Here is a 25,296-nt window from a genome sequence, read left to right as displayed (position 1 = left end):
TCGAAACCATTTATTGTCTTGACTATTAAGGTGCACATAATTTGGATAAACTTTATGCAAACATTTAATTATTTGCATTTTATTATTTACAGGAATGGATATTTCTGAGACAGATCTTGAAAACATAAAAGCTTTCACAAACTATGTGTTTTCTCTTATGGATCGTCTTCAAGATACTGAAAATTATTTAAAATCAAAGATGCATCAAGTAGCTCCAAATTTAAGTAAAATTAGTGGTGAAATGGTGAGTGGTAAATGGATACATTACTTTTAATTAGACATTAACATTAAATATTTGAAAATATCTGAGCCCCTCCCCCCTTAAAAACTTGCATATGGGTGCCCATGCTTCTGTTGTCTTCCGTAGTAAACTGTCTTCCGTAGTAAACCATAGAGAAGGGTGCAGGTTTTGAGAGAGGAGCGTTTTGCTGACTGTTTATCTGTTAACTGTGGAATTCCCCCCCCCCCACACATAATGCATTTTTGCAAATTAATCTATATAAAATGTATCACAGTTACACTAATTTAGTCGTTTCAAAAACTTCATATTGTCAAAGTAAAAATAAAAACCTTGCTTTTGTATTCTTTTATTTCAAGGTTGGAGCACAGTTGATTTCCAGAGCTGGTGGTTTAATGAATTTAGCTAAGTTGCCATCTACAACTGTACAAGTACTTGGAGCACAAAAGTCTTTATTCAGGTTTATTTATCTTATTTTTTAATATTTGATGCTTTTTTATGTGAAGAAAGCATAATTTTTAAACTGTAATACAATTTTCTCATTTTTCTTTTCTTCTGAAGTTTATGATGTCTTATGGTTAAGTAATCTATTTAGAAATATCTGATGCTCTGCAATTATGTTCACTTTAGTTTTGATTTTGATGTTTATTACATTCTTAAGAAAATAAGTAATTAATTTTAGTGTTCTGTGCATTTTTTCAATTTCTCTACTTTTTTTGAAATAATGTTTACTTTTTTTTTTTCAGTGATTAAGTTAGATTTTCTTTGTGAGCAATTATATAAAGTTAAAGAAAGAAAATATCAATGAAAATTAATAATTCATATTTGAGAAGAATGTTGTCCTACAATTTAGGAATATCATATAGAGTACAGACATAAATAAAGAAGGGGTGTTTCCAAATTTTAAAGTAGAGGGTAAAAACTGTAAAGTTAAAACCGCAAAGAAAAAACTAGAAGTCAAAAAAAATCCTGCTTTATCAAAATTTCTAATTATTTACATGTGATTTAACTGAACAAATAAAGAACAAATAAATTTTATAAAGTTATTATTATTTATTAAATTTAAAAATGAGTTCTAAAGTCTGAACTTTAAAATTTTATCTAATCTGCTAACAAATTATGGTGCTTTTAAACAATTATAGTTACATAACAGTAATGCATACTTTGATGTCACATTTTTCATCATTTTGTCAGACGTCATTAGTATCTTTTTTGCTTTGTCTGACAACTTAATTTTACCCTAGGGTAAAGCCAACATATGATTCGTCAAAATTTGGAATTCTGAGCGAATGTGAAGCGATTAAAAGAACAAAGAAATTAAGCAAGAAACTAAACATCGGAAGACTCTTAGCTAATAAGTGTGCTCTTGCGTGTAGAACTGACTGTTTTGTTGGTAAGAGATTTTATTATTATAATATTGCAGAAGTCAAGTAATGTTTAATTTAGTATAGTATATTTACAATACAAGTATGCTGTTACTCACATGGGAAATGCTCTTTTTCTTGTTTGAGCCCCTCTGGATGACATTCATTTTAACATATTTTAAGCTTAGTATCAAAGTCAAGTAAGAAATGCTGCAGACTTTGAAGTCTGTTGAATCTGTATTTAAATAAGAAATGTTACTAATTGAAAATTGTTTTTACCATTTGTATTAAGCCATTGTTATATTTAGATGATTCCACAGTCCTTGTAATAAATAATGAGAAAGTTTACCTTTAATTTATGAATAATGAAAAGGATTTGAAAAAAAAAAGTCTAATAGAAATATTTTTTACTTTTCAAATGAGATTGAGGGAAAAAATGATTTGTTAAAATAGTCAAGCACATGTTTTTGCGTAGCAGTTAAAATTTTAAATAATGTGTGCCTAACATTTTTATCTCTTGTTTTATTCTTCAGTAAGTACTAAACAAATAAATAAAATGTTCCTTTCATACTCCTGTATGAAAAGGTTTTAATTTTGAGACAATGATTTTTGGAAAAGGCCACATTTCTACCTGTAGCATGCTTGAAGTACTTCAGAACAATTTTTGTCAGATGATTTACATTGCAGAACATGGCACCAGCAGTTGTAAGCTCAAGAATGTACTCATGATGACTATATTCAGGACACCAAAAATTGTCGGTCTAGCCGGATAGTTGTCCAAAATTAGTTATTGTGCTGAAATGTTAAACATCAAAATATCTCCACTCATTGAGAGCCTAATTTAACTACAATTGATTTTGCTAAACAAGCTCAAAATTATTATGCAACAAATTTGTGTTACACTGCCATCCCAATATTATGATTCTATTACAAACTATTTAATAGTAAATCTGTTTTAGCCATTGTTTCAAGTTTTAAAGGTTGATAATGAAATAGAATTTGTCTCCATGTTTCTATCTTATAATCTTTCAATGACTGCAATAGAATTTTTCAATTCAGTTTTCACTCTCTTCCTGTGCTCAGATTCTTTTAAAATTTGGTATGCGACCTCATACCTGGTGACAGTTCAATATTCTATTGTTAGATAAATTATCTATCCCCTAAAAATAAGTTTATAATTGTCTAACTCTATAATAATTAATTTTATTATTAAGCAAAATTTTCACACAATTTCTTTAATATGTGCGGGAAAAAATACTCATACATATTAGATCAATGGAAAGCCCTAATTTTTCTGTGTGACATGAAATTTGCTCAAATTTTTAAGGTATTTAGAATGTGAGTTATTATTTTTTTAATGAATTCCTAGCTAAAGTAAATATGAGTTGATAAGAAAAAGTAGTCATTGTGTGTTAAACACAGTCATTGTTGCACATTACTTTTATTCAATGTCATGGTTTTTTTTTTTTTTTTTTTTGTGCTACTCTTAGATACCTTCAATGTTTTCCTTTTTTTATTTAATGAGTGTAATTTTTGTAGGTAAAAACACCAATACATTTTGCCAGCTTTGGAATGAGGAAATTGAAAAACGAATTAAGTTTTATGATAAATCCAGCAAATGGAAGAATGTTGATGAGGACATTCCAGATAAAGATATAGTAAGTTAGCGTGTTAGAAACTGATGTGTAGTGTTAGATTTTTGTTTTTAAAAATGGTGTAAAATTTAATAGCTGTTGTGTTTCTGTAAAGTTTTTCTATGTTTTTGTTATTAGTTATAAGTTTTTTCCCTTGAAAAAAATGCAGGACTATGGATACAGTTTCAAAAACGTGCTATGCAATGCTTGTCCTATAATATAATTTTTCAACCAATCCATTTAAAAAATTGTTAACAAAAATTTTAAAATCTTGCATTTCGTGAAATATGTCAAGATCTTATTTTTCAAAACGTTCCTATAATATTTTGCTAAATTCCTATATTGTTTTCAGAAAATTTCTATATTTTCCTATATTTTTGTTGGCAAATGTCACTTTTATTCCTAAACATAAACCTGGCTACGGCCTTTTCTGAAAATTTGGTAAGGGGTGATATAAAACTTGTTGTGAGCCAATAACCTTCAAATAAAATTTATTTTTAGAAGAAATGCTTGTATCTTGGTGAACATAAGTGACTATTTCCTAGTAATTGTTCATAGTAAGTAAACTAATTGCTGAAATTTACAGCTCATTTCCTGCTATTTACCATCAAGGAGATCAAATGTCGTTTTTGGCTTCATCAATTTGTTGTTGGTCCCCTAAATGTATGGGTGATTTAATTTTCATTGAAAAATATTCAATAAAGCATATCTTTTATGTGACAAAAGTTACGTAACAACTGCTCTCTTTTTCCTGGAGAAATTCTTTGAAATGTGAATTTTTGAAAGTTATGCAATTTTTTGTCCACCACTGTATAGCTTTACTCTTTACAAATTAATAAATTCTGTGAATACTATTTCCTTATAGATCACAGAAACCAATAAAACTGTTGCTGTTGTTGAAAATACTTCGAATGAAACAACAAAAAGTATGACTCATGTAGGCTTAAACGGTGATTTAGATGCTGATGAAACATGTCCCCCTTGTGATGATGGAAAGGGTTCAACAGAAAAGAAAAAGAGAGTCACAAAAAGAAAATCAAATGTTCAAAGGTACATATTTCAATATTTTGTGCTAATTATTTGTAATACAGTCGATTCCGGATAATAGGACCACATCGGGACAGGGCCATTTTGGTCCTAATAATCGGCTGGTCCGATTAAGCAAAGTTACTTCAGTAGTGAAACAAACATGCTACACATTATATTTTAAAATTGTAATATGCTGTTTTAAATAATAATGTATACTGTTTTAAAACAGCATTCAAACAAGTAATAACACTGTGTATAAAATTTATTCATTGAAAAAATATTAAAACAAGTTAACCTAACATTCATCAGTAGATGAACAATACATAATACACATGAATTATACATTTTTCAAAATCCTACCAAACGTGTCAATCAGCGGTGTAAAAAATTTTCCAATGTAATTTGTCGCATTCTTTTGACGGACTGCACTTGAACAAAATCAGCACAAATGCCTAAAGCATCCATGGGACTGCCTTCATTTTCATCTTGCATGAAATAGGGACTCAAAGTTTCAACACATCTCCTTGCATCTTGGGTTGTTACTTTCTCCAGCATGTTAGACATATCATCATCGCTTTCCTGGTTTTCCGTTTTTGTTACGTGTTTTCATGCTATTCGATCAACAATCACTGCTTCGTAATCTTCATTTTCATCGGAGCATTGAAGTTCGCTGTCGATGTTTAAAAACTCTTCGCAATTTTCGACATGTTGAAGTCCCAAATTTTCTGCAATGTTTTCACATTCAATGTCAACGCTTATCCCCAAACTCTTAAAACCACAGTGAGGAAAAGTTTTGAATGGTCTCATGCTTCACTTTTTTCCAGCTATCAGCCACAAATGTGATAGCTTGTAGAATGTTGACCTTAGTACAGACTTCTCTGGCTGTTGACGATGAGCTCAGCAAACCGTCTTCAATAGCTTCAAGGATGTGATTAACTACTTTTGCACCATAGATGGTCTTCAAATTTTTGATGATTCCCATGTTCATAGGCTGAAGTAAAGCTGTGGTCCTAGGAGGAAGAAATTCTAGTTCGATGTTCTTCAAGCAATTCGAACGGGAATGTGCTGAACAGTTGTCAAGAAGGAGTAACACTTTTCTTTCAACACTTTTCTTGACTGGCGTTGCAAATCTCTGTCCCAATCTTTCAGCCATTTTTGAAAAAGGGCAGATGTCATCCATGCATTTCTGTTTGCCTGATATACAACAGGCAAACTGTCAATTCTGATTCCCTTAAAGCATTGAGGATTGGAGCTTTTTTCTATAACCAACAGCTTCTTCTTGTCCGTTCCTGACATGTTTGAACAGCACAAGACAGTTACGCGATCCATTGCTGTTTTAGACCCAGATAGTGCTACATATTTGTAAATTAAGGAGCCATCCGGTGATGGACGATAATACAGCCTGGTTTCGTCGCCATTGTAGAGGTATTTGGTGAAAATTTTTCAAGAAGCTCGGGTAGCTTTGAAGATTTCCATTCTTCAGCTCCAACACTGTCGGCACTTTCTTTTTCACCATGTGCTCTTTTGAATTTTATGTCACGTCTAACTTTCCATCGAGATAGCCAACCGTCCGTAGCTTTGAAATCATTGTGACCCAGCTTTTTGGGTCTTCTGCTTTGCACTTTAACATTGGGCCACTTACTCGCACACCGCATCCAGTAACAACGTCAAACCATTCATTAAGGGCTTCTTCGACATATGGATCCTTGCCTTCACGCTTCCATTTTTGAGAAGATCTTCACATAGTGCCCATTCTTCTCGCAGCTCTTTCTCCTGTTTCATTAATCGTACAATTGTTGTCAAACCTAAGCCGGCGATTTTCGCCAACTGGCGCTGACTACTACTTGGCGGATTTTTCTTAATCTGATCTAAGAAATCAATTTTCTCAGCTAAGTTAAATCCCTACATGACATTTTCACTATGTAAACAAACCTTTTTCTCCCCTTTAACAACGTGTTGAGAACGATACGGTTTCAGTTACGTAATTTTTGATCGATATCAATTCAAGTCGATAAGCAGAAGGAAATAAAAAACAAAAGTGAAAAATTCTAAACAGTATTTAACAGTTACTAAAAATTCCAAAATAATTAAATTACATGTTTTACAATTATAGCATTTCATTGAAATAATTTTCTTTATTATACGTGTTAACTAAAATGAAGAAATGAAAAATTTCACTGAACTTTGACCTTTGCTGAAATAGTGCCGCCATCTGGCTGAAATTTGATAAAATAATCTATTTGATAAATCACTGGACTTTATTGAAATTTACAAGAACTATTAATTTTAATGAAATATTTACTAAGTTTGCTGACCAAATTTGCTCTAAACGCACAATTTCTAGTCTTTTCTCTCATTTCTTCTCCTGTTTTTTGGTCCAATTAAGTGGATTTTTGGTCCCAATAAGCGAATTATTTTAGGCTTATGTAATGGGAAATGATTTGGTTCTTTAGTATTTGGTCCGAAAAAGAGGCTGGTCCTATTAACCGGCGGTCCCATTAAGCGGATACCACTGTATTAGTATACTTGAATAAGAGATAAAATGGAATTCTAGCTTAAAATGAAATTTAATTTTTATATATTTATTGATTTTTTTGCATACTTTATTCATTTATTTTATTTATTTATTTATTATTACTATTTTTTTTTGAGCAGTTTAAGGCACACAATAAAATTTTAACCATTGGAAACCAATGGCAATGAAATACTTATGTTTATATTAAGCATACAAGTATATGGAATACTTCACATATTTTCTAAATTCCTAATAAATTTGATTAATTTAGTTCTTTTTGCTTTTTTTTTTCTCTCTCACATCATGAGTTAACATGTTTTCCGAATGTTTTAGCAGCTCCGAAGTTTTAAACTCTGAAGAATGTGATGAGAATGCAATAGAGGCGAATGAAAGCATCTTGCCGGGAAGAAAAAGACTTCGATCATCTAGAAATATAAAATGTAAAGCTATTGAATAAATTGTTAATTTTATTTAAAAAGTAATTTTTGCTTATTTCTGTATTTTAAAAATAATTCTGCATGCATTATACATTTGTGATAGAAGTTGTTCTAAAAATCCTAAAATTTTAAATTTTGTCCTAAAATTATTAAAATTTTGAGTTTTGTCCTAAAATTTTCATTATTTATTCCCTATTTACGCAGAAAAATAAAATTCAAGCTAAAAACAAAACTTTTCATGATGATATGCCTTAAAGTAAACTTCGTACAGCCTAAGAAATTTTCTCTAAAAAAGAAACAGAAAAACTAATGCTGCTGCTTTTTTTCTGAAAGGGAGGGGGGAGGGGGCTGTTGGTTGTATTTATACTTTAACTCTTGCAATCATTACTCTTCTGCAAAAAATATATAAAAATAAAATAATTAAAGAAAATAGAAGCAGCTGTGCAAAACATTTTGCAGAAAAAAAATTAGAGGAAAAGTATAATCTGATGTTTTTGATTTTTTCCCCTTTGAAAATAAATGAAAAATATGTGAACCGGGGGGGGGGGGGGGGGTTCCCTTTTCCTCCTTCTTTCAAATTGCAGTTCTGTGGCAGAGCGTGGGAAGGAGGGGTGATAGGAATCATAGCCAATTGAAATAAAATAAATACAATGTGTTGAGTTAGAACCTAGATATAAACACTTGGTTCAAAAAACTTATTTAGGTTCAGTACAAAGAGTCAGTTTGCTTTGTTTCTGTTCAATGATGTTGTATATTGCACATATAATTTTTAAATTTAGTCACTAACTTTAAAAATGTAAATAATAGTTTGTTTTATTAAACTGCCACGGAAACGAAATTATCTTCTTTGTGGTTGGAAAAAGCAGACAGAAATGGATACAAGATCAGCTCATGGTGCAGTGCAGAAAAGGATGAATTTAAAGCATTTTGTTCTGTTTGTACATTATTTTTCCAATATTGATAATCAAGGATTTTCACAGGTATTGTCTCATGCTGATGCGGTGAGACATAAGAGGTTGACAAGCAGCTTGAAAAATCAAGCTGTATTTTTAATCCCTTGTTCTTCGTCTTCTGCTGAAACTGAATTTATTATGATGAAGCAGTCCAAAGCTTTTGTTCCAAATTGACTCCAAGACAAAATTTCGAAAGCAAATGTTTTCTTTATTTTATTTGCTGTAAAAAAATATTCATTTGCATCTTTAAATGATTTATCTGTAAGTTACTGGGATATTCTGATTTTGAGATAGCAAAAAGCATCAAATTATCTTATAAACTTAAGTAGGTACATAATAAATTTTGAACTTGCCCTTTATTTTAAAGCCCTCTGTATTAAGGATATTTTTTCATCATTCTTTGTAATTCACTTTGATGAAACAAGGCAAGTAAAGATGCAATTAGACATACATTTACATAACTGGTATGTATGTACTTCTACTTCATAAAGTGTTACTGCGTTGAAGAATAAAAGATTGAATTTAATTGTAGCTTTCAAGATTGTTTTAAAATGTTTTATCATCCACAACAAAAATCAAGCTTATAAATTGCATGTAAGTTTTAAAAAAGAACTTTATTTTTACTGTCCTAATAATATTCTAAAATATTATCAAAATTGTGTCCTAAAATTTTTGAAGTTACCACTCCGACCCCTGCTCTTCCCCTAAAATACACTACTGACCATTAAAACTGCTACACCAAGAAGATTATCGTAGTTGTGTGAAGAAAGGTGACACTTGATTATAACATTACATTTATTCTGAAAGATAATTTGAAATTGAAACATTAACAGGAACAAGAAACATGGAACAAGATTTAAATGTACGTAACAAGTACACACATGAGATTCAACATAGCCGATTCATTCAGTTCACTTCTTCAATCTATCTGTTGAGTGCTATTCAATGTTGCCAGATATGACTTTCCTCCTTATTTGTTAGTTAGTAAACAAATAAAAAATACGTAATGACAAACAAAATAAATTATTACAAAGTAATATATACATTTATGAATCAATGCCATATCTTCGAATGGGTTTTACATTTCGCTTTGGTCTGGTAGAATGTATCGGTGATCTATGCGATTCAGCTTTCGGAGGATTTTCTGGCTTAACGATTGACAATTCTGCATTAGGTAATGTTTCATTTGCACAATTATTTTGAGCAATTTCTTCATTATGTTTGCTAGCAATATGTACTGCAGGTAAAATAGCATTCGTAATGGATGGTACATTAACATCACAGTTCATATTAGTTAAATTTGAAAAACTAGATTTTTCTTCATCTATTGCAGACTTTCTAAGATGATCAGAATAAACATATCGTGTTTTGTTATTAACTTAAACTAAAAAGGTATTCTGGCTTATAACTTTAGTAATTTTACCAGGGAACCATTTAATCACATCACCTCTAGTTGATTTAACCCACACCCTCTCATTTATTTCAAAATTTCTTTTAATAGAGTTGCAATTGAAATAAGATTTTTGATAATCCTGATACTTTTTTTTCTTTTAACAAATGATTACTTCTAACCTTCGTAAGAGCAGTCTGTGGCAAATAGCCAAAAATTAACTTTGCAGCAGTTTTTAACGTTACTGATGAAGGAGTATTCCTATAAGCAAAAAGTACCGAATCTAATCTATTTTAAAAAATTTCGTATTTAGGATCAGAAAATGTTTGTCTTTTCAATGAATAGTTTGTCTTTTTATGGTGGAGAATTTACCAGATTAATTCCGTTGGATTTTATAAACTTTAAAATTAAGTCAGATTTAAATTGCTGAGCATTATCAGATACTACATAACTTGGTAAGCTAAAACAAGCAAACAATTTTCGTAATTGAGTTATTGTCAACTTGAATCAATGCTGTTCACTACAGATACATAAATCCATTTCGAATAGGAATCTTTAACAATTAAAAGATTTTTACCCTCAAATTCCGCAAAGTCTATGTGTATTCTTTCAAAAAGGCTTGCCAGTCAAAGGCCGAAAATTTGATTTTACTTTTGGAGCTGAAGGTCTTGTGAGTTGGCAAGGTATACATTTATTTACAAAATTTTTAATAAACTGATCAATTTTTCAGAACCAAAAATAAGCTCTAGCGAACTGCTTCATTCTAAAAATACCTGGATGCTCATTGTGCAGAAGCTCCAGTATTTTGTTATCCCTTATTTCAGGAACCACTAACCTATTTGCTTGAAGTAAACAATTTCCTTCAACACTTAATGCATTCTTTACCTTTTTGAATTCATTAAGATTTTCTCCAACATCTCTAGCCCAACCAAACTTAGTGTAATTCAACACTTTTGATAAGCAAGGATCAGGAGATGTTGCTCTCTGAATATCATCAATTTTTAAATTTTCAAAATCAGAAAAGAAACATTTGAAATGTGTGAGCTCATCAATTGGTTCATCATCTTGACATGGTAATCGAGATAGTGCATCAGCGAGCAACAACTCTGTACCCTTTTTATGCCTTATTACATAATCATAATTTGAAAGGATTATGGCCCATCTTTGCATTCTTGCATTAACCATAGTTGGTACAGGTTTATTATGACCAAATAATGTGAACAATGGCCTAGAGTCTCTCTCTATGGTGAATTTCTGACCTTGTAAAAATTTATTAAACTTTTTTATACAAAAAATTATGGCCAAAGCTTTATGCACTTGAGCATAATTTCTTTCAGCTTTACTCAAAGTTTTAGAAACAAAAAATATTGGTTGAAGGTCACTGCCAGGAAATTCATGACACAAGACAGCCCCCATGCCATAGTCTGATGCATCACATTGCAAAACTATTGGTTTTGCCATATCAAAATGAACCAAGATATGCTTTTTTAACAAAGTTTTGCTATGTTCAAAAACTTTTACACAATTTTTATCAAATTTCCACTTAACATCTTTTTCTAGTAATTGATAAAATGGACGAAGAGTATTAGATAAATTTGGAATAAAATGAGAATAATACCCTAATAATCCAAGATAGCTTTTCAGTTCAGTACAATTTGTAGGCACCAAAGCTTGACATATATCATTACACTTTTCATCTAAAGGATGGACACCAGTGAAATCTTTCTTATGCCGTACAACTTGAATACTGTCTTTAAAGAGTTCACATTTAGAAAGATTTATCTTCACATTGTAAGAATTTAGCCTATCCAGAACAATTTCAGTTCTTTTTATACATTCTTCATTTGTGTTTGCCATTATAAATAAATCATCTATGTAACAATTTGTGTACAAAAAATCTTTCAATATTTCATCCATCTTTTGTTGGAAAAGAAAAGAAGCTGATTTGATTCCCAAAAAAGTTTAGAATACCTGAGTAAACCTCTGAGGATATTTAATGTTAACAATTCCTGTGATTCTGGGCTAATTTGAATCTGATAAAAAGTTTTTGATAAGTCTATTTTAGAAAAAATACTTCCCACTTCCCGTACTAGTTATAATTTCTTCTTGAGATGGTAGAGGATAAAATTGAGTTTCACAAAACTTGTTAACAGTAAGTGAAAAATCTCCGCAAATTCTAACAGCTTCCCTACCATTTCCATCAAGTTTGGGAACAGCAACTATTGGTGTTGCTCATTTGGAATGACCAACAGGGTACAAAACACCATTGTTAATACGAGTATCCAACTCCTTATCAACAAGATTTCTTAAAGCATAAGGGACTGGTCTACTTTTGCAAAAAATGGGAATAGTTTCCGATTTCATTGCTATATTAATAAGTTCACCCAAAAAACCAGTTGAATCATTTAAATTAAAACAATTTGGATATTTATGTGTAAAATACTCAACAGTGGAAGAAACATTATCAAAATTTACATTTTTATCAAATATCATTTTTATACAATCATCAATCTTAATTTTCAATATTTTGATCCATTTTCTACCCAACAAAATAGGCTTATTATCATTATTACAATCAACCACAATTAATGGTAAAATGTAACACTTATTCAAATAAATTACGTCTACATCATAATTTCCTACAATTTTTAAATCATTGTTAGTGTAAAATTTCAATTATTGGCGCTGGTTTTGACTCTGTGCAATTTAATTTCAATTTTTTAAATTTATTTAACGAAATAATTGAATATTCACTGCCAGTGGCAATTTGCATATTCACTTTCACCCCATTGATATGAACATCAGTAGTGTATGGGTTAACGCTACCCGAATTCTTAGACATAGCAATGTTATTAAAATGTTCTGATTGTTCACTCACCCTTACGTTACCCGAATTTTTAGAAATTTTTTTTATTCAAATAAGGTTCTGATTTATCACTTACATTTGCAGCACCTTCAAGAAAATTCGTATTTGAAGCTTTACATGAAGGCTTAATGTGACCCTTTACATCACATTGATAACACGTGGCATTCTTGAATTTACTCTCCTCTGAAATTTAGTACAGTGCTTGCACGGTTTTATTCCTTTTGCAATTTGATGAGGATATGTTGACTTTCCAAAATTCTTTCGTGTTGAATCTTTTGGTTTTACTTTCTTATACTCATGAATTTTGAGGACGCTTTTTCTTCTTTTAGTGACTTCTTTTTAGTGTCTTCTTTTAGTGACTTCTTTTAGTGTCTCTCTAGATGCTGTTTCCATAGCAAGAGCCAGTTCAGAAGCTTTAGCAAAATCAACGTCTATTTCACTGAGTAATTTGTTTGAACTGTAATCCACAAACCAATTCATCTCAAAGTGCGTCGTTTAGAAATGCACCGATGTTGCACTTGCTGGCGAGTTCCTTTATTTTTACAATAAATGTTGAAATATCTTCATTACCTTGTTTGAGACTGTAGAAGCGAAACCTTTCCATAATGGTTGAAGAAGCCGGGGAATAGTAATCCGTTAAAACTTTCACTATGTCGGCATATTTTACATCTTTTTTTTTTTTCGTCTGAAGTTAGTTGCAAAGCAATGAGAAGGTCTTCTTTCCAATTGCAGTCAACGAAAGGGGACACTTTTCATCGTCGGAAGTGATTTTGTTGGCCTGGAAGAAAAAACTGCTCTCATGAGGTATTCCACAAAGTTGTCCCGTTTCGACGAAACTTTGCAAATGAGCAATACCAGTTGTTCGGCATCTTACTATAATATTTTCCAATTTATTCGTCGCCAATATCGTAGTTGTGTGAAGAGAGGTGACACTTGGTTATAACATTACATTTATTTTCAAAGGTAATTTAAAATAGAAACATTAACAGGAACTAAACAAGATTTAAATGTACGCAGCAAGTACACACGTAAGATTCAACATGGCCGATTCATCAGTTTTTTCTTTCTTTCTTTTGGTGCTTAATTGCACAGGTTTATTTTGATGAGGACTACAATCTGAGTTTGCCTCCCTTACGCATGATATATTTTTATTAGACATATAAACAACACATGAAATAATTGACATCACAAAGAAGGGAAAGTACAACCGGAGCGAGGGTGGGAGTCGAACCCACCGCCACCCTCAATGTCAAGCAGTCACATAGACCGCTCGGCTTCGCCGAAAATTGCTTGTCTTGCTTGAGATTACAATCTCTTTGCATCTTGTAAATAGTTTGATATTTTTGGCAATCGTAAGTTATTTTGACCTACACCATCTTTGGTTAGCTTATTTTATGTTTAATTTCATTAAATAACAATTACTTTTTTTTTTTCGAGACCATGGCTTCATCAAGCTTACTCGGACTTCGCCGAAAATTGCTTGTCGTGTTTGAGATTATAATCTCTTTGCATCTTGTAAATATTTTAATATTTTGTGCAATCGAATGTTATTTTTACATATGCTATCTTAGGCTAGTATATTTTATGTTTAATTTCAGTTATGTTTAGTTCTAATACATAATAATTAAAAAAAAAATTTTTTTTCGGAAAACATGCCAACACTGCCAACAGTGAACGTACTTTGCGAAAGTTTGATTCTCTTGTTCGAGATTTCAATCCTTTTGCATCTTGTTTTATTGCATCAAAAATTTTAATATTTTTGGAAACTGGAAGCTATTTTGGCATGTGTTACCTCAAATTATATTATTTAATTTTATTTTTAAATAACTAAAAACAATAACTTTTGTATTTCTTTATATCCTTATTTATTATTGAAAATACTCGTAATGAGTGTTTTAATTTGAAAAAAGAGCTCTATGAATCTGAACTTGCACATTTATTGATTACATTGAGTTATTCAGTAAAATCGGGCTCAAATTTACATTTAGTGTATTTATCATTTAAATAGCGTTTGCATATTTTTGGGTGTGGCGACTTCAATAAAATATTTTCTTTCTTACTAATTTTTATTACTTGAAAACAATTACAATACCTTTAGAACAGCTAATACATGCACATGAAGAAATGATTTGGACACTTAACATACTAATAAATGATTTGGGGCAAACCTCTAATTTTTTTGAACTTAGACAGCAGCGTTGCCAGAAATAACCTACTGGGTTGTGTGCTTGGTCATAAACCCTCATGTATAACTAAACTACCATATTAGAACTGGCAATATGTGTTAGAACCAAGGGCTCGGGGGGGGGGGGACCTCCCTCCTGGCCTCTTAAACTGTATCTTGTCTTGCAGTAAATTATATCAAAATTCTGTTTAAACTGGTAACGTGAAAACTTTTGTAAATGTCTATGTGCTAAAAGATGTTTACTATAATTATTATATCTAAAAGGTCTTAATTAAACTAGGTATGCAATGATTCATCAGTCATTTTGCGGATTATTTATAGTCAGCCAGTTTTCACCTGTTAATTAGTAAAAAATTGATTTTTGAACTAAAATTTCTCTGTAAGATCGTTCGTGCTTGCGTGTCACCCATGTTTTTGTCATGTACTTATGTTTTTGTTTTTGTTTTCTAATTAAATAAACACGTACGTCGTTCAGGGCAAACCAAACCGAGAAGATCTTGCAATCATTCGATCCCTGAAGGATGGCGCTTACCTTACCCCCCCCCCTCCCCCTCCATATAAATGTTTCTGTAAGTAATATAATTCAATGGATAAAAAGTTCAGTTATACAGAAGGTGATAAAGCAATTGTATCATTAAAAATCATTATTATGGTTAATTAATGAATTATCTTAACAGATTTATCATCAGGCAGCTAATTTTCCTGTTGGTGCTTCCCTTTGTTTAACGGTGAATGGTTCCCCAAAGGTCCTCTTTTTAATCCTAATTGGTCCTCTTTAGTTCCCTTTTTTATTTAAAGTGGTCCTCTTTTACCCTTTTCTATGGCTAAAATGTGTTGGGAGCCCTGATAATACTGAATCAGCATCGCATAGTTAAAGAAACACTCTTCTTAATGGGCATCTGACAGAAAAGAGCTATCGAAATCGGAGCTCGAAATTTTCCGTTTGATACAACATTCCGTTTTGTCAAAAACTGTCGACTAATTCCTCCGAACTTTGTGTTTAACCTTGATTCTGATGGCCTCCTCAGAGTGGAGACCAAATTTTACACTACAGATAACAAAGATTATTTTAGAATACCAATACTGTTGCCGGACAAACACGAGCTTGTTTGCAAGCTCATCGAAGATACGCATCGAACGTATGCGGTTGTACAGACGCTCGTTTCCATCTTACGAGAGAAGTATACTATTGGATACTGAGATCCAGGAGAACTGTCCAATCTTTCGTGTCCAAATGCGTGATTTATCAAAGATTTAAGTCAAAACATGCCACTTCTGTATTTGCACCTCTTCCCGAAGATTGTGTGAGAATGTCAGCTGTGTTTGAGACGACTATTGTCGACATAGCTGGTCCTCTGCACTTACGAAATCGTGATCAAGTCTGAATAGCAATTTTCACATGTGCAGTTTACCGTGCCATTCATTTCGAACTTGTCTAGGACATATCAACCCAAAGTTTTCTTCTTGCATTAAGAAGATTTATCGCACGTCGATGTCGAGTAACAACAATTTACTCTGACAATGGTAAAAATTTCGTTGGACTAAACAATAAGCTCCAAAACATCGATAGGAGTGTCATTATTTCTCACTCAGAGTCAGACTTGAAGAACTCTTGGCACTTTAACCTTCCAACCGCCGCTTGGTGGGGTGGTTGGTGGGAGAGGGTAGTCCGGGATGTTGAAAAAAATTACTTAGACGCAATGTTGGAATGGCTTGTCTCCAATACGATGAACTTCACACCGTCGTGTGTGAGTGTGAAGCACTGTTAAACAGTAGACCCCTCACTTACCTCTCGGAATACCCCTCTGATTTAGTAGCTCTTACACCATCTTTATTTTTGCAGGATGAGACTGAATTCTACGTCGAAGACTTAGAACAGAATGACTTGAAAAACCTTCGCAAACGTGCGAGGCATCTTCACGTCGTTAAACAAAAGCTTAAAAGTAGGTTTCAAAAAGAATATTTTTCCATTTTAAAGCAAACCAGCAAAGGGGTGCAAACTCCACTTGTAGTACAGTAAAATTAGGCAAAAATGGCCAAACCCAAACATCCAAAAAAAAAAAAAAAAAAAAAAAAAAAAACCGTTGAAACCTGTTGCAAATTACTTCTTACCCTTCCAGCAAGAAGGGGTAAAAAGTCTCAGCACTTAGCGCGTCGGGTTTTGGGGGAAAAGGGGGCGAAATAATCCTCTTTTTAAATAAAAATAATTTCTATTACTTAAAAAATACTCAAATCGCTGAAACCACACTCTGTAATAGTAAAATGATAAACTCTCATAGAAAAAAATGCTAATTAACCGATGTGCACAGGCGGGGGGCGGGGGGGGGGGCATGGCACAGATTGCGTCATTGGAATTTTTAAGGCAGTTTTTTCAAGGGGTATTTCTTTCTTTCTTTTTTTTTAGGAGAGCTTTTATTCAGGATGGGGACTCCGTCACACTGAGGGGTGCGCCTTCACTTTGGGGGGGGGACCCTTAATTTGCATTCTAAAATCAACGATTGCAGAGAAATTCACGATAAAATTCCACTAAATTTAAACTTTTCCGAAATAAAAAATGCCACACAATGATATAGTTATGTCAGAAGGATAATTCTAAAAGATCTAAGCGAGCTCAGTAACCAGTTCAGTTGTGACTGCAGTTATTAAACTGTTTAGAGAGCTGCAGTGATATCTAAAAGAAAATCCCTGTGTAGCATAAAAACATGTCCAAATTGACTGAAGTTTCCCTCCTTCTTCTTTATTAATTTACTTCAACTTGTCTATATAATCTTTTGCAATCACCGTAAGGGGGGATAAACCGAAATTGCCAATAGTGAGACGGGCAATGCTGCAGTTCTGCACCCTCTAAGTCGGTAGGGGTTCTCGTTTGCAAACACCTAGCCGCCCTTTTCTTAAGCAGCCGGTTACGTGAATTATGCTAAATATGCACATATATACTTGTAACACTATCTGAAACTTTTGAGTACATTATGCGATTAAAAAAATTGATAAAGGTGTTACATCAGCTACACAAAGATCCAACGCAGTGACAAGTTTTGGTGGTCCAGAACCTGCAGTGATTCAATGATAGAAGTCTTGATGAGAGCAATGAGCAATACAGCAGTAGAATGCTAAAAATACTGGTCTTCCCTCTCTACGGGTATTGGCTAAGTTGATAGTGGTGTTGCTCGCCGATACAGATCGGTCGCTGATAATAAGGTGAAATGTGATGAGGCCTTTAACGTTGGGGTAGTAACATAAAATGCTATGGAAGGTAAAAAATTTAGTGGCATTGCTTTGTGAAGGAGGTATGCAGTTATGTTTCTAGCTTCTGTTACCATTATAGTTACTATCTGTAAAAATGTGTAAGTCCAAATCATCTTTTACACCAAATGATATGAACAGTAAAGATGGAATAACAAATTGCTAAAAACTTCTAGTACGAGTAATACGCTGATCCTCCATCAGTATTCGATGAATCTGGTTTCAGAAGGAAAGAAATCTTGCATCGTTAAAGTGTTATCTTCTCAAGCAAAAGATTCATCCACCGTTACAAAACAAACAGCTGGTATCATATATGTAATAGATGGAAGATACCTTCTCGATCATGTTTTTTTTTTTTTCGGTAATGATCTGCAAGCTTCAAGGAAATATGCTATCAATGCAGTGTATATGCGTGATATACACTGACGGGGTATATATCACTTGTAAGGATGGGAAAGCTAGTGTCATTTTTGATGGGTACAAAGAAGGAGAAAGCACCACAGAAAGATTATCTGCGTTCTATTACAACAGCCAAGCCTTCAGCTCTAGGCTCTAGAAGACTTTTTGCGCCTCATATCTTGTGCTTGCTCTGAAGGATTCATTGGATTAGTGAATGTTTGAAAAGTGACTGTGGATTGAAGTTCTCATCTGCGTATATTCAAACTGTGTTAGACATAGTTCACCATAAAAGATTTTGCCGAGGATCTAGATTCCAAAAATATCCTGATACAGAAGACTTTTTGTTACAAGCTTAGGAGAAATCATTTGAAAACTTCAGCTCTGACGGAGAGTTTATCTCAATCTGATGACGCATTTGAGGCATGAATGTTATAACGCAAACTAAAAGTTTTGATTTTAAATAATGCAAAAAAGCAATTAGTAAAAGGGGGAAAAACAATTCGGCGTAATTTTCCGCCATTTAATCAAATGTGCAATCAGAGAGGGGGGGGGGGAAGGGGTAATCTTTAAGTACATTATTTCGTTTTGGGAGGTGAGTTACTGTTCTTGTGGGGTGAAACAGTCCAGATTTAATGCATTTTAAATTTGTATTAAATAATACTTACTTGAAATGGAAAGCAGGGGGAGGGATTGGGGGATTATTTGGGGGAGGGGGTGTTGTAGCTTTGAGAGGAGGTTCACCATCGCACTTGGAGGATGGACACACTTGGTTTCTAAATTTAACTTTCCATAAAATAATATTTCCACTTGAAATGTATGGAGGAGGAGGTGGTTCGTTGGTACTGCTTCGTTTTACGGGGACAGGGGGGCTCTGTAGCATTGGTGGGTGTTGTCATCCTTCTTGGGGGGTAACACCTTTAATTTAATGCTTTTAAATTTAGTATGACATAGCATTGACACTTGAAATTTTCTCTAAAAATTCGGAAAAAATACCCGAAATAGCAATTTTTAGATGCCCCCCATTCCGAAACCCGACTCACAATGGGGTGGGACTTTTTACCTTTTCTTATTTGGAGGGTAATAAACAATTTGCAACAGGTTTAAACTTTTTTTTTTGGATGTTTGGGTTCGACTCCTATTTTTACTGTACTATTTTTAGCTGTTGGAGATATTGTATTAATCAGTTTGGATAATAAAAAACGTGTAGATTGACCTTTAGCCAAATTTTATTGAAATTTACAAAGGGTGTGACGGTGTCTCCCGCGTTGCAAGATTGAAAACTCAGAGTGGTGAACTTGTACGACCATTTCAACGTTTGTGTCGCTTGGAAACTTCAGGTAAAATTTCCGAGATTATGAGAGAACCAATAACAAGAAGTAGGATCAAACTTACGAGAAATTGAGCTGATATTTTAAATATTTTAATGTTAACATTTTTCACTTGAATGTTTTAATTGTGTACCGTAATTTTAATTTCGTGTTATATTTTTGTGAGTTAACTTCAAAACAAATGTTTAACTGTCTAGACATTAAAATTTATATGTTTAGGTTTGAACTTTTGTGGGCGGAGGATGTTGCATCTCCCCCATTACGGAAGAGGTGGTGCTATTAGCGCACGGGAACTTCAACTTTCACTTTTGTCATCCATCTTGTGTGTTCTACTGTCCTCGTGTTCTTGTGTGCGCCGTCCTTCTTGTGCTGTACGTAATAAAAGCTTTCGCAAAATAATGTTTGGGTCCTCTTTCCATTAAATCAAACTTGACCCTACTCGTGTTCCCACAGCCATTTTTGTTAAAACATTAAAAAACACATTAATATAAAAAATGAACGCGGAAAAAAGTATGCATTCTTTTAGTAGAAAATTCTAATCGCACAAATAATTCAATTTACTTCTTTTTTTTTATGGTTAGGACGAATAGTACAGGACAGATGAACTTGCAACAAGAAAAAATACTTTTTTGCCTGAAATAGCATTACATATGATTGCTCCTTGATTCTTCTTCAAAATGACTAAAAAGTAGAAGCAACTATTGACGCCACTTGATACCATGCTATCATACGATGTTCATCAGTTAAATAAATTCTTAAATATGAAAAAGAGATGGTGGGTTTAATTTTCCCTTTTTTCAGACCTCTAGTATACTTTCTCCAAACTATGTCTCTGCCAATATTTAAATTTCATTCTTATTTTTGATGATACATATAATTATTACCATCATCATTATTATTATTATCGGAGCTTAATTGAATAGGTACTTACAGGAGCACTTTTGTTTTCAATTTTATGCGAAATGAAACATTTTATTTGTATTAAGCCCTGATTATTATTATCATCATTATAATTATTATCGTTGTTATTACGATTATCTTCGCTGTCATAATCATCTTTATTGATGTAATTATTATTAATTTATAGTAATAATTGGTTATTATTATTACTCTTACAATTAATTGTTATTACAGTCATTCAAATAAATCTTTACTTAATAAAGCTTACCTAAAAATAACATTAATAATAATACTGATATTATTATTATTATTTTTTTTTTTAATTTAGCTGCCGATGCGCTCTCTTGCTTCCCAATAACGGTCACACAGGCTACGTCTGTAAAGCTGAGTGCAAGTGTGCAGGTGACGAATGTCCATTTTTTCGTTTGAATTGCAAAGGGGACAATTGGGACTCTTGACAATCCTCAAACGGTGAAGATGTTTAAGTAAACAGTCATGGCCAGTTAAAAGTCGAAACAAAGCTACTGACTCTGCTCTTGGTGCTGAAGGGACAAAATCACGGTTTATAAACCAAACTTTGTGGTTGCTTCTAGCTTTTAGGCCTTGCCAAAAAAAAAAAAAAAGCTCTTGATTTTTTTTCTCATATATAACTTTATTGCAATGAATGAGACTGGCTCATTTGATTGTTGAACAATAGCAGACCCCCTCTTGGCCAGAGCATCAGCTAGCTCGTTTCCTTTAATCCCACAGTGTGCAGCGATCCACTGCAACACCACTTTAACATTCTGCATCACCAGATCGTTAATGAAACTGCGACATTCTGAAATTTCCTGCGAATTTGCAGTTCTTTATTGATGCTATCGCCTCAATAGCCGCTTGAGAATCCGATAAGACGAAACATCCCTTAAGTTTAAAATCACGGTACTTCAACTGATCTAGAGCCAGGTGTATAGCTTTTACCTCTCCATCGAATGCAGAGACATATTTACCAACAGGAATATAAAAAGAAAAGAGCTCACTGTAGACGCCCGCATCTACATTTATATGGTCTGCTACTCTTGACCCATCAGTATATAATGTATCCATTCACTTTCGGGGTAGTGTCGGGGTAGTTTCGGTGTAGATCGTCTCCAGAGCAATGGCCCTGAGAACTACTTGATCAGTCTATACTGATATTATTATTGTTGTTGTTATTTTAATTGTCATCAGCATCACAATCATCATTATTGTTGTTTTTATTATCAATTTAAAAAATAACAATAATTATTCTTACGTTTATTATTATTATTATTATTATTATTATTATTATTTGTTATTTTTACAGTTATTCAAATAAGTCTCTACTTTATGAAGTTTGACTAATAATAATAATAATGATATTATTATTACTCTTGTTATTATAATTTCCGTAATCATCCATATTGCTCTTATTAATATTAATTTATAGTCTTTATCTAATAAAGCTTAATTAATAATAATAATAATAATAATAATTTGAATAATAATAAAGTCTGTTGTAAGTGAATATTTCGTGACTACATTAAATTTATTATTCATTGCAATGCATTACTAAAATATTTTGCTTTATTTTCTTTCAAACTATAATTACCTTCTTTGAATTCAAAAGTACTGTTCTTTCTCATTTTTGACCGATGATTTGAATTGATCATTCGTTTTACTTACTTTTCTTACATGATGGTCTAATTCAAGTAATTTTATTGCTATTGCAAAAGGAAGTTATTAAATTCAGTAGATAAAAAAAATCAAATTTTAACCACGACGACATCGTGATAAATTACTTTTGCATTTTTTCGCAAACTGCAAAGTCATATTGCTTCTGAGAATAGAATAAACCATTTCAAGAAACTATGAATTTAATTAAATTGATGTGTTATTCAAAAATATATTCCAAACTTCTAACATAAGTTTTTCTCAAGAAAGAAAAATGTAATTAAAAGAGCGTGCACTAAAGAAAAACCTCCTATTTTTATATTCCCTTTGTTAGAAATGGTGAAACATTTCGCATCATAAACTATTTCTTTGTAATTAGAATGTAATACAGTTGGAGCACAACTACATTATTTAGAGATACGATAGTCCTCATATCTATGATATTTATTCATGTACTAATTGATATTATTACTATTATTACTGATAATATGTTGCCCCATATCTGTGAATAATATTTATTCATTTACTAATTGATATTATTACTATTATTACTGATAATATGTTGATGTTTAGGATCATCACTGACTTTTGGAGCTGAGAAATCGACTAAAAGCTTATTCTTTTATGCACGTATGCATATATAAAATTACAGATGAGATTGTAGTTACAATTCTTGTGTGAACGTGGAGGGAATTATATTTTAGTAGTCTCTCAATGAATGGACTAAACTGTTTTTCGTTATTTATGTGATGAAGAAAATAGAATATGTAATGTGACGATACTATATTAATTGAATGCTACTTACAATTTCTGTGCATGTAAATTTTAAGCAATACTGTCGATAAAAAAAAGTGTTTCCAAGTGATATAATGCATTGATAGAAGTGTTTCTAGGAGATTTACTTGCGAAAATTTTCATCATTTATGTGATTAAGAAAATATAATTTTCACTTTAGAGAAACTATACTAATTAAATGTTATATAGCATTAATATGCATGAAAATCTTACGTAATCATGCAAATTAAGAAAAAAATATTGCAGAGCTAAGATGCACTAAATTTTGCGTTTCCGCATTCATGTTATAGCAGATATTTACATTAGAAACTTTTCACCATCTATGTGATTCAGGAGGTATAATATGCATTTTAGAGAAGCCATAATAATTAAATACTAACTATTTTGCGCATGTAAACTTTAAGCAATACTGTCGATAAAGAAAAATGTTTCCAAGTGAAATAATACATCAATAGAAGTGTTTCCAGGAGATTTACTTCTGAAACTTTTCATTATTTATGTGATTAAGAAAATATAATATTCACTTTAGAGAAACTATACTAATAGAATGCTATAAAGCATTAATATGAATAAAATTTTACGTAATGATGCAATCAAGGATAAAAGTATTGGAGTGCTTAAAATACATAAATTTTGTATTTCCGCATTCATGTTATCACTCACCATAGAAACTTTTCATAATTTATGTGATGAAGGAAGTACAATACGCATTTTAGAGAAGCTATAATAATTAAATATTACTTAATATTTTTGCGCATGTTTACTATAAGCATTACTGTCGATAAGGAAAACGTTCCGAAATGATATAATGCATCAAAATGAGTGTTTCATCATTCGTGTGATTAAGGAGATTTACTTTAGAAACTTTTCATCATTTATGCGATAAGGAAATATAATTTTCACTTTAGAGAAACCATAATAATTGAATGTTATGTAGCATTAGTATGAAAATCTTACGCAGTGATGCAAACAAAGAGAAACTTATTGACGTGCAAAAATTCTGTGTTTCCGCATTCATTCTATTGCGAATATTTACATCAGAAAATTTTCATCACTCCCTACAGAAACGTTTCTTCATTTAAGTGATTAAGGAATTATAATATGAATTTACGAGAAACTATAATAGTTGAATGTTCCTTACTATTTTTGTGCTTATAAATTTTACGCATGAAGAAAAACGTCTCTTTATCTCTTTACAATTGTGTTAAATGAATGTAAAGAAAATGCGCAAAAGCGTAGCGATTTAATTTTTTCATTTAGTATTTAGGTTCTATGGAAACTAAGAGAGATTGTTTTTTTTTTTCAATTATAAAAAGAGTTGTCGCTAAAAATAAGTTTAGTGAATTGAATCGAATGTAGAACTAGACAGTTGTCATTGATTTGGTAACAATAACTCTTGTTTTTTTTTTTTTTTTTTTCTAATTCAGGGGTTTTTACAATTCATACGAGATGGAGTTTATTTATTTAAAAATGATTTAGTAAAGCGACATAAAAATATTTTCTGTTTTTAAGATCGATTTCCAAAGTCACAAAACCTAACCAATCATGATATATGATAAAAGAAAGAAAGAAATCCATTCCATAAAAAATAAAGCATTGAATTTGAATGTTCGCGAATGGAAATACTATCTGATTAGCTTTTGTTGCATTGGTATCGCCATTAATTCTGAAAAACGTCCGTCAAGTTTAGTAAAATGGCGAAACAGAATACTTACATGGACATTCTTGTTCTCATGTATTTTTAATCTGGTATCGCTTATAAGTTTCGCTGTGGTTTCAGGCTTGACTCCTTTTTATGTCACCTTACTATTTAAAATTTCAAATATATCAGCTTTATTTTTATGGATTAATATGTATTTTCATAGAAAAAGATTGGGAAAATTGCTGCAAAAGCTTCATAAGCTCACGGATGGCAAAAATTTCTATCCAACTTCAAGAGGATTCTTTACGACAAAAATCCTGATTGGTGCAGTAAAAATTATCATTATATTTCTCCCTTTTGCATTTTCTGGCTCAGTAACCTATGCAGTAAATAATGGTAGTCAGCGCACTGCTTGCACTGTGGTCCACTTTGGATTTAGTGATTGTACCAAAACAAGTGCCGATAATATTTTAATCTTTGCGACAGTTTTCATGAGGTATATGCAAATGCCATTCCTTCACTTATTGACGACGCTTTTTTACTCTGATTTATGTTACACAATTTGCTTATTACTATCACTTTATAAGAAAATGATCAGCAATAGAAAAACTGATGCCTATGTATTTCTTAAAAAGTATTCTGCACTTGCGGAATGTGTTAAACAGATGCAAGATATTTTCTCCAAGCCTTCATTTTTTATCCTGCTG

At 32.1% G+C, this 25,296-nt stretch overlaps 1 protein-coding gene across 2 annotated transcripts in view; it reads left to right on the top strand.

The window, feature by feature from the left end:
• LOC129234638 (nucleolar protein 56-like) overlaps positions 1-7,262 on the top strand; it is a 32,944-nt gene extending 25,682 nt beyond the window's left edge. The window contains exons 6-11 of one of the 2 annotated variants that reach the window (XM_054868674.1): positions 93-244; positions 598-698; positions 1,483-1,631; positions 3,142-3,260; positions 4,102-4,286; positions 7,117-7,262. In XM_054868674.1, the coding sequence (XP_054724649.1) occupies positions 93-244; positions 598-698; positions 1,483-1,631; positions 3,142-3,260; positions 4,102-4,286; positions 7,117-7,237 (827 nt within the window). In that variant the 3' untranslated portion in view covers positions 7,238-7,262. Of the gene's footprint in view, positions 1-92; positions 245-597; positions 699-1,482; positions 1,632-3,141; positions 3,261-4,101; positions 4,287-7,113 lie in introns of both variants that reach the window. The other variant, XM_054868673.1, reaches the window with a different exon arrangement.
• The last annotated feature ends 18,034 nt before the right edge of the window (positions 7,263-25,296 follow it).

This window comes from Uloborus diversus, chromosome 1 (assembly GCF_026930045.1).
Source record: "Uloborus diversus isolate 005 chromosome 1, Udiv.v.3.1, whole genome shotgun sequence".
NCBI classification, from domain to species: domain Eukaryota; kingdom Metazoa; phylum Arthropoda; class Arachnida; order Araneae; family Uloboridae; genus Uloborus; species Uloborus diversus.
Note: the sequence above shows the minus strand (reverse complement) of the source record. Positions and strands in the feature narration are given on the sequence as shown.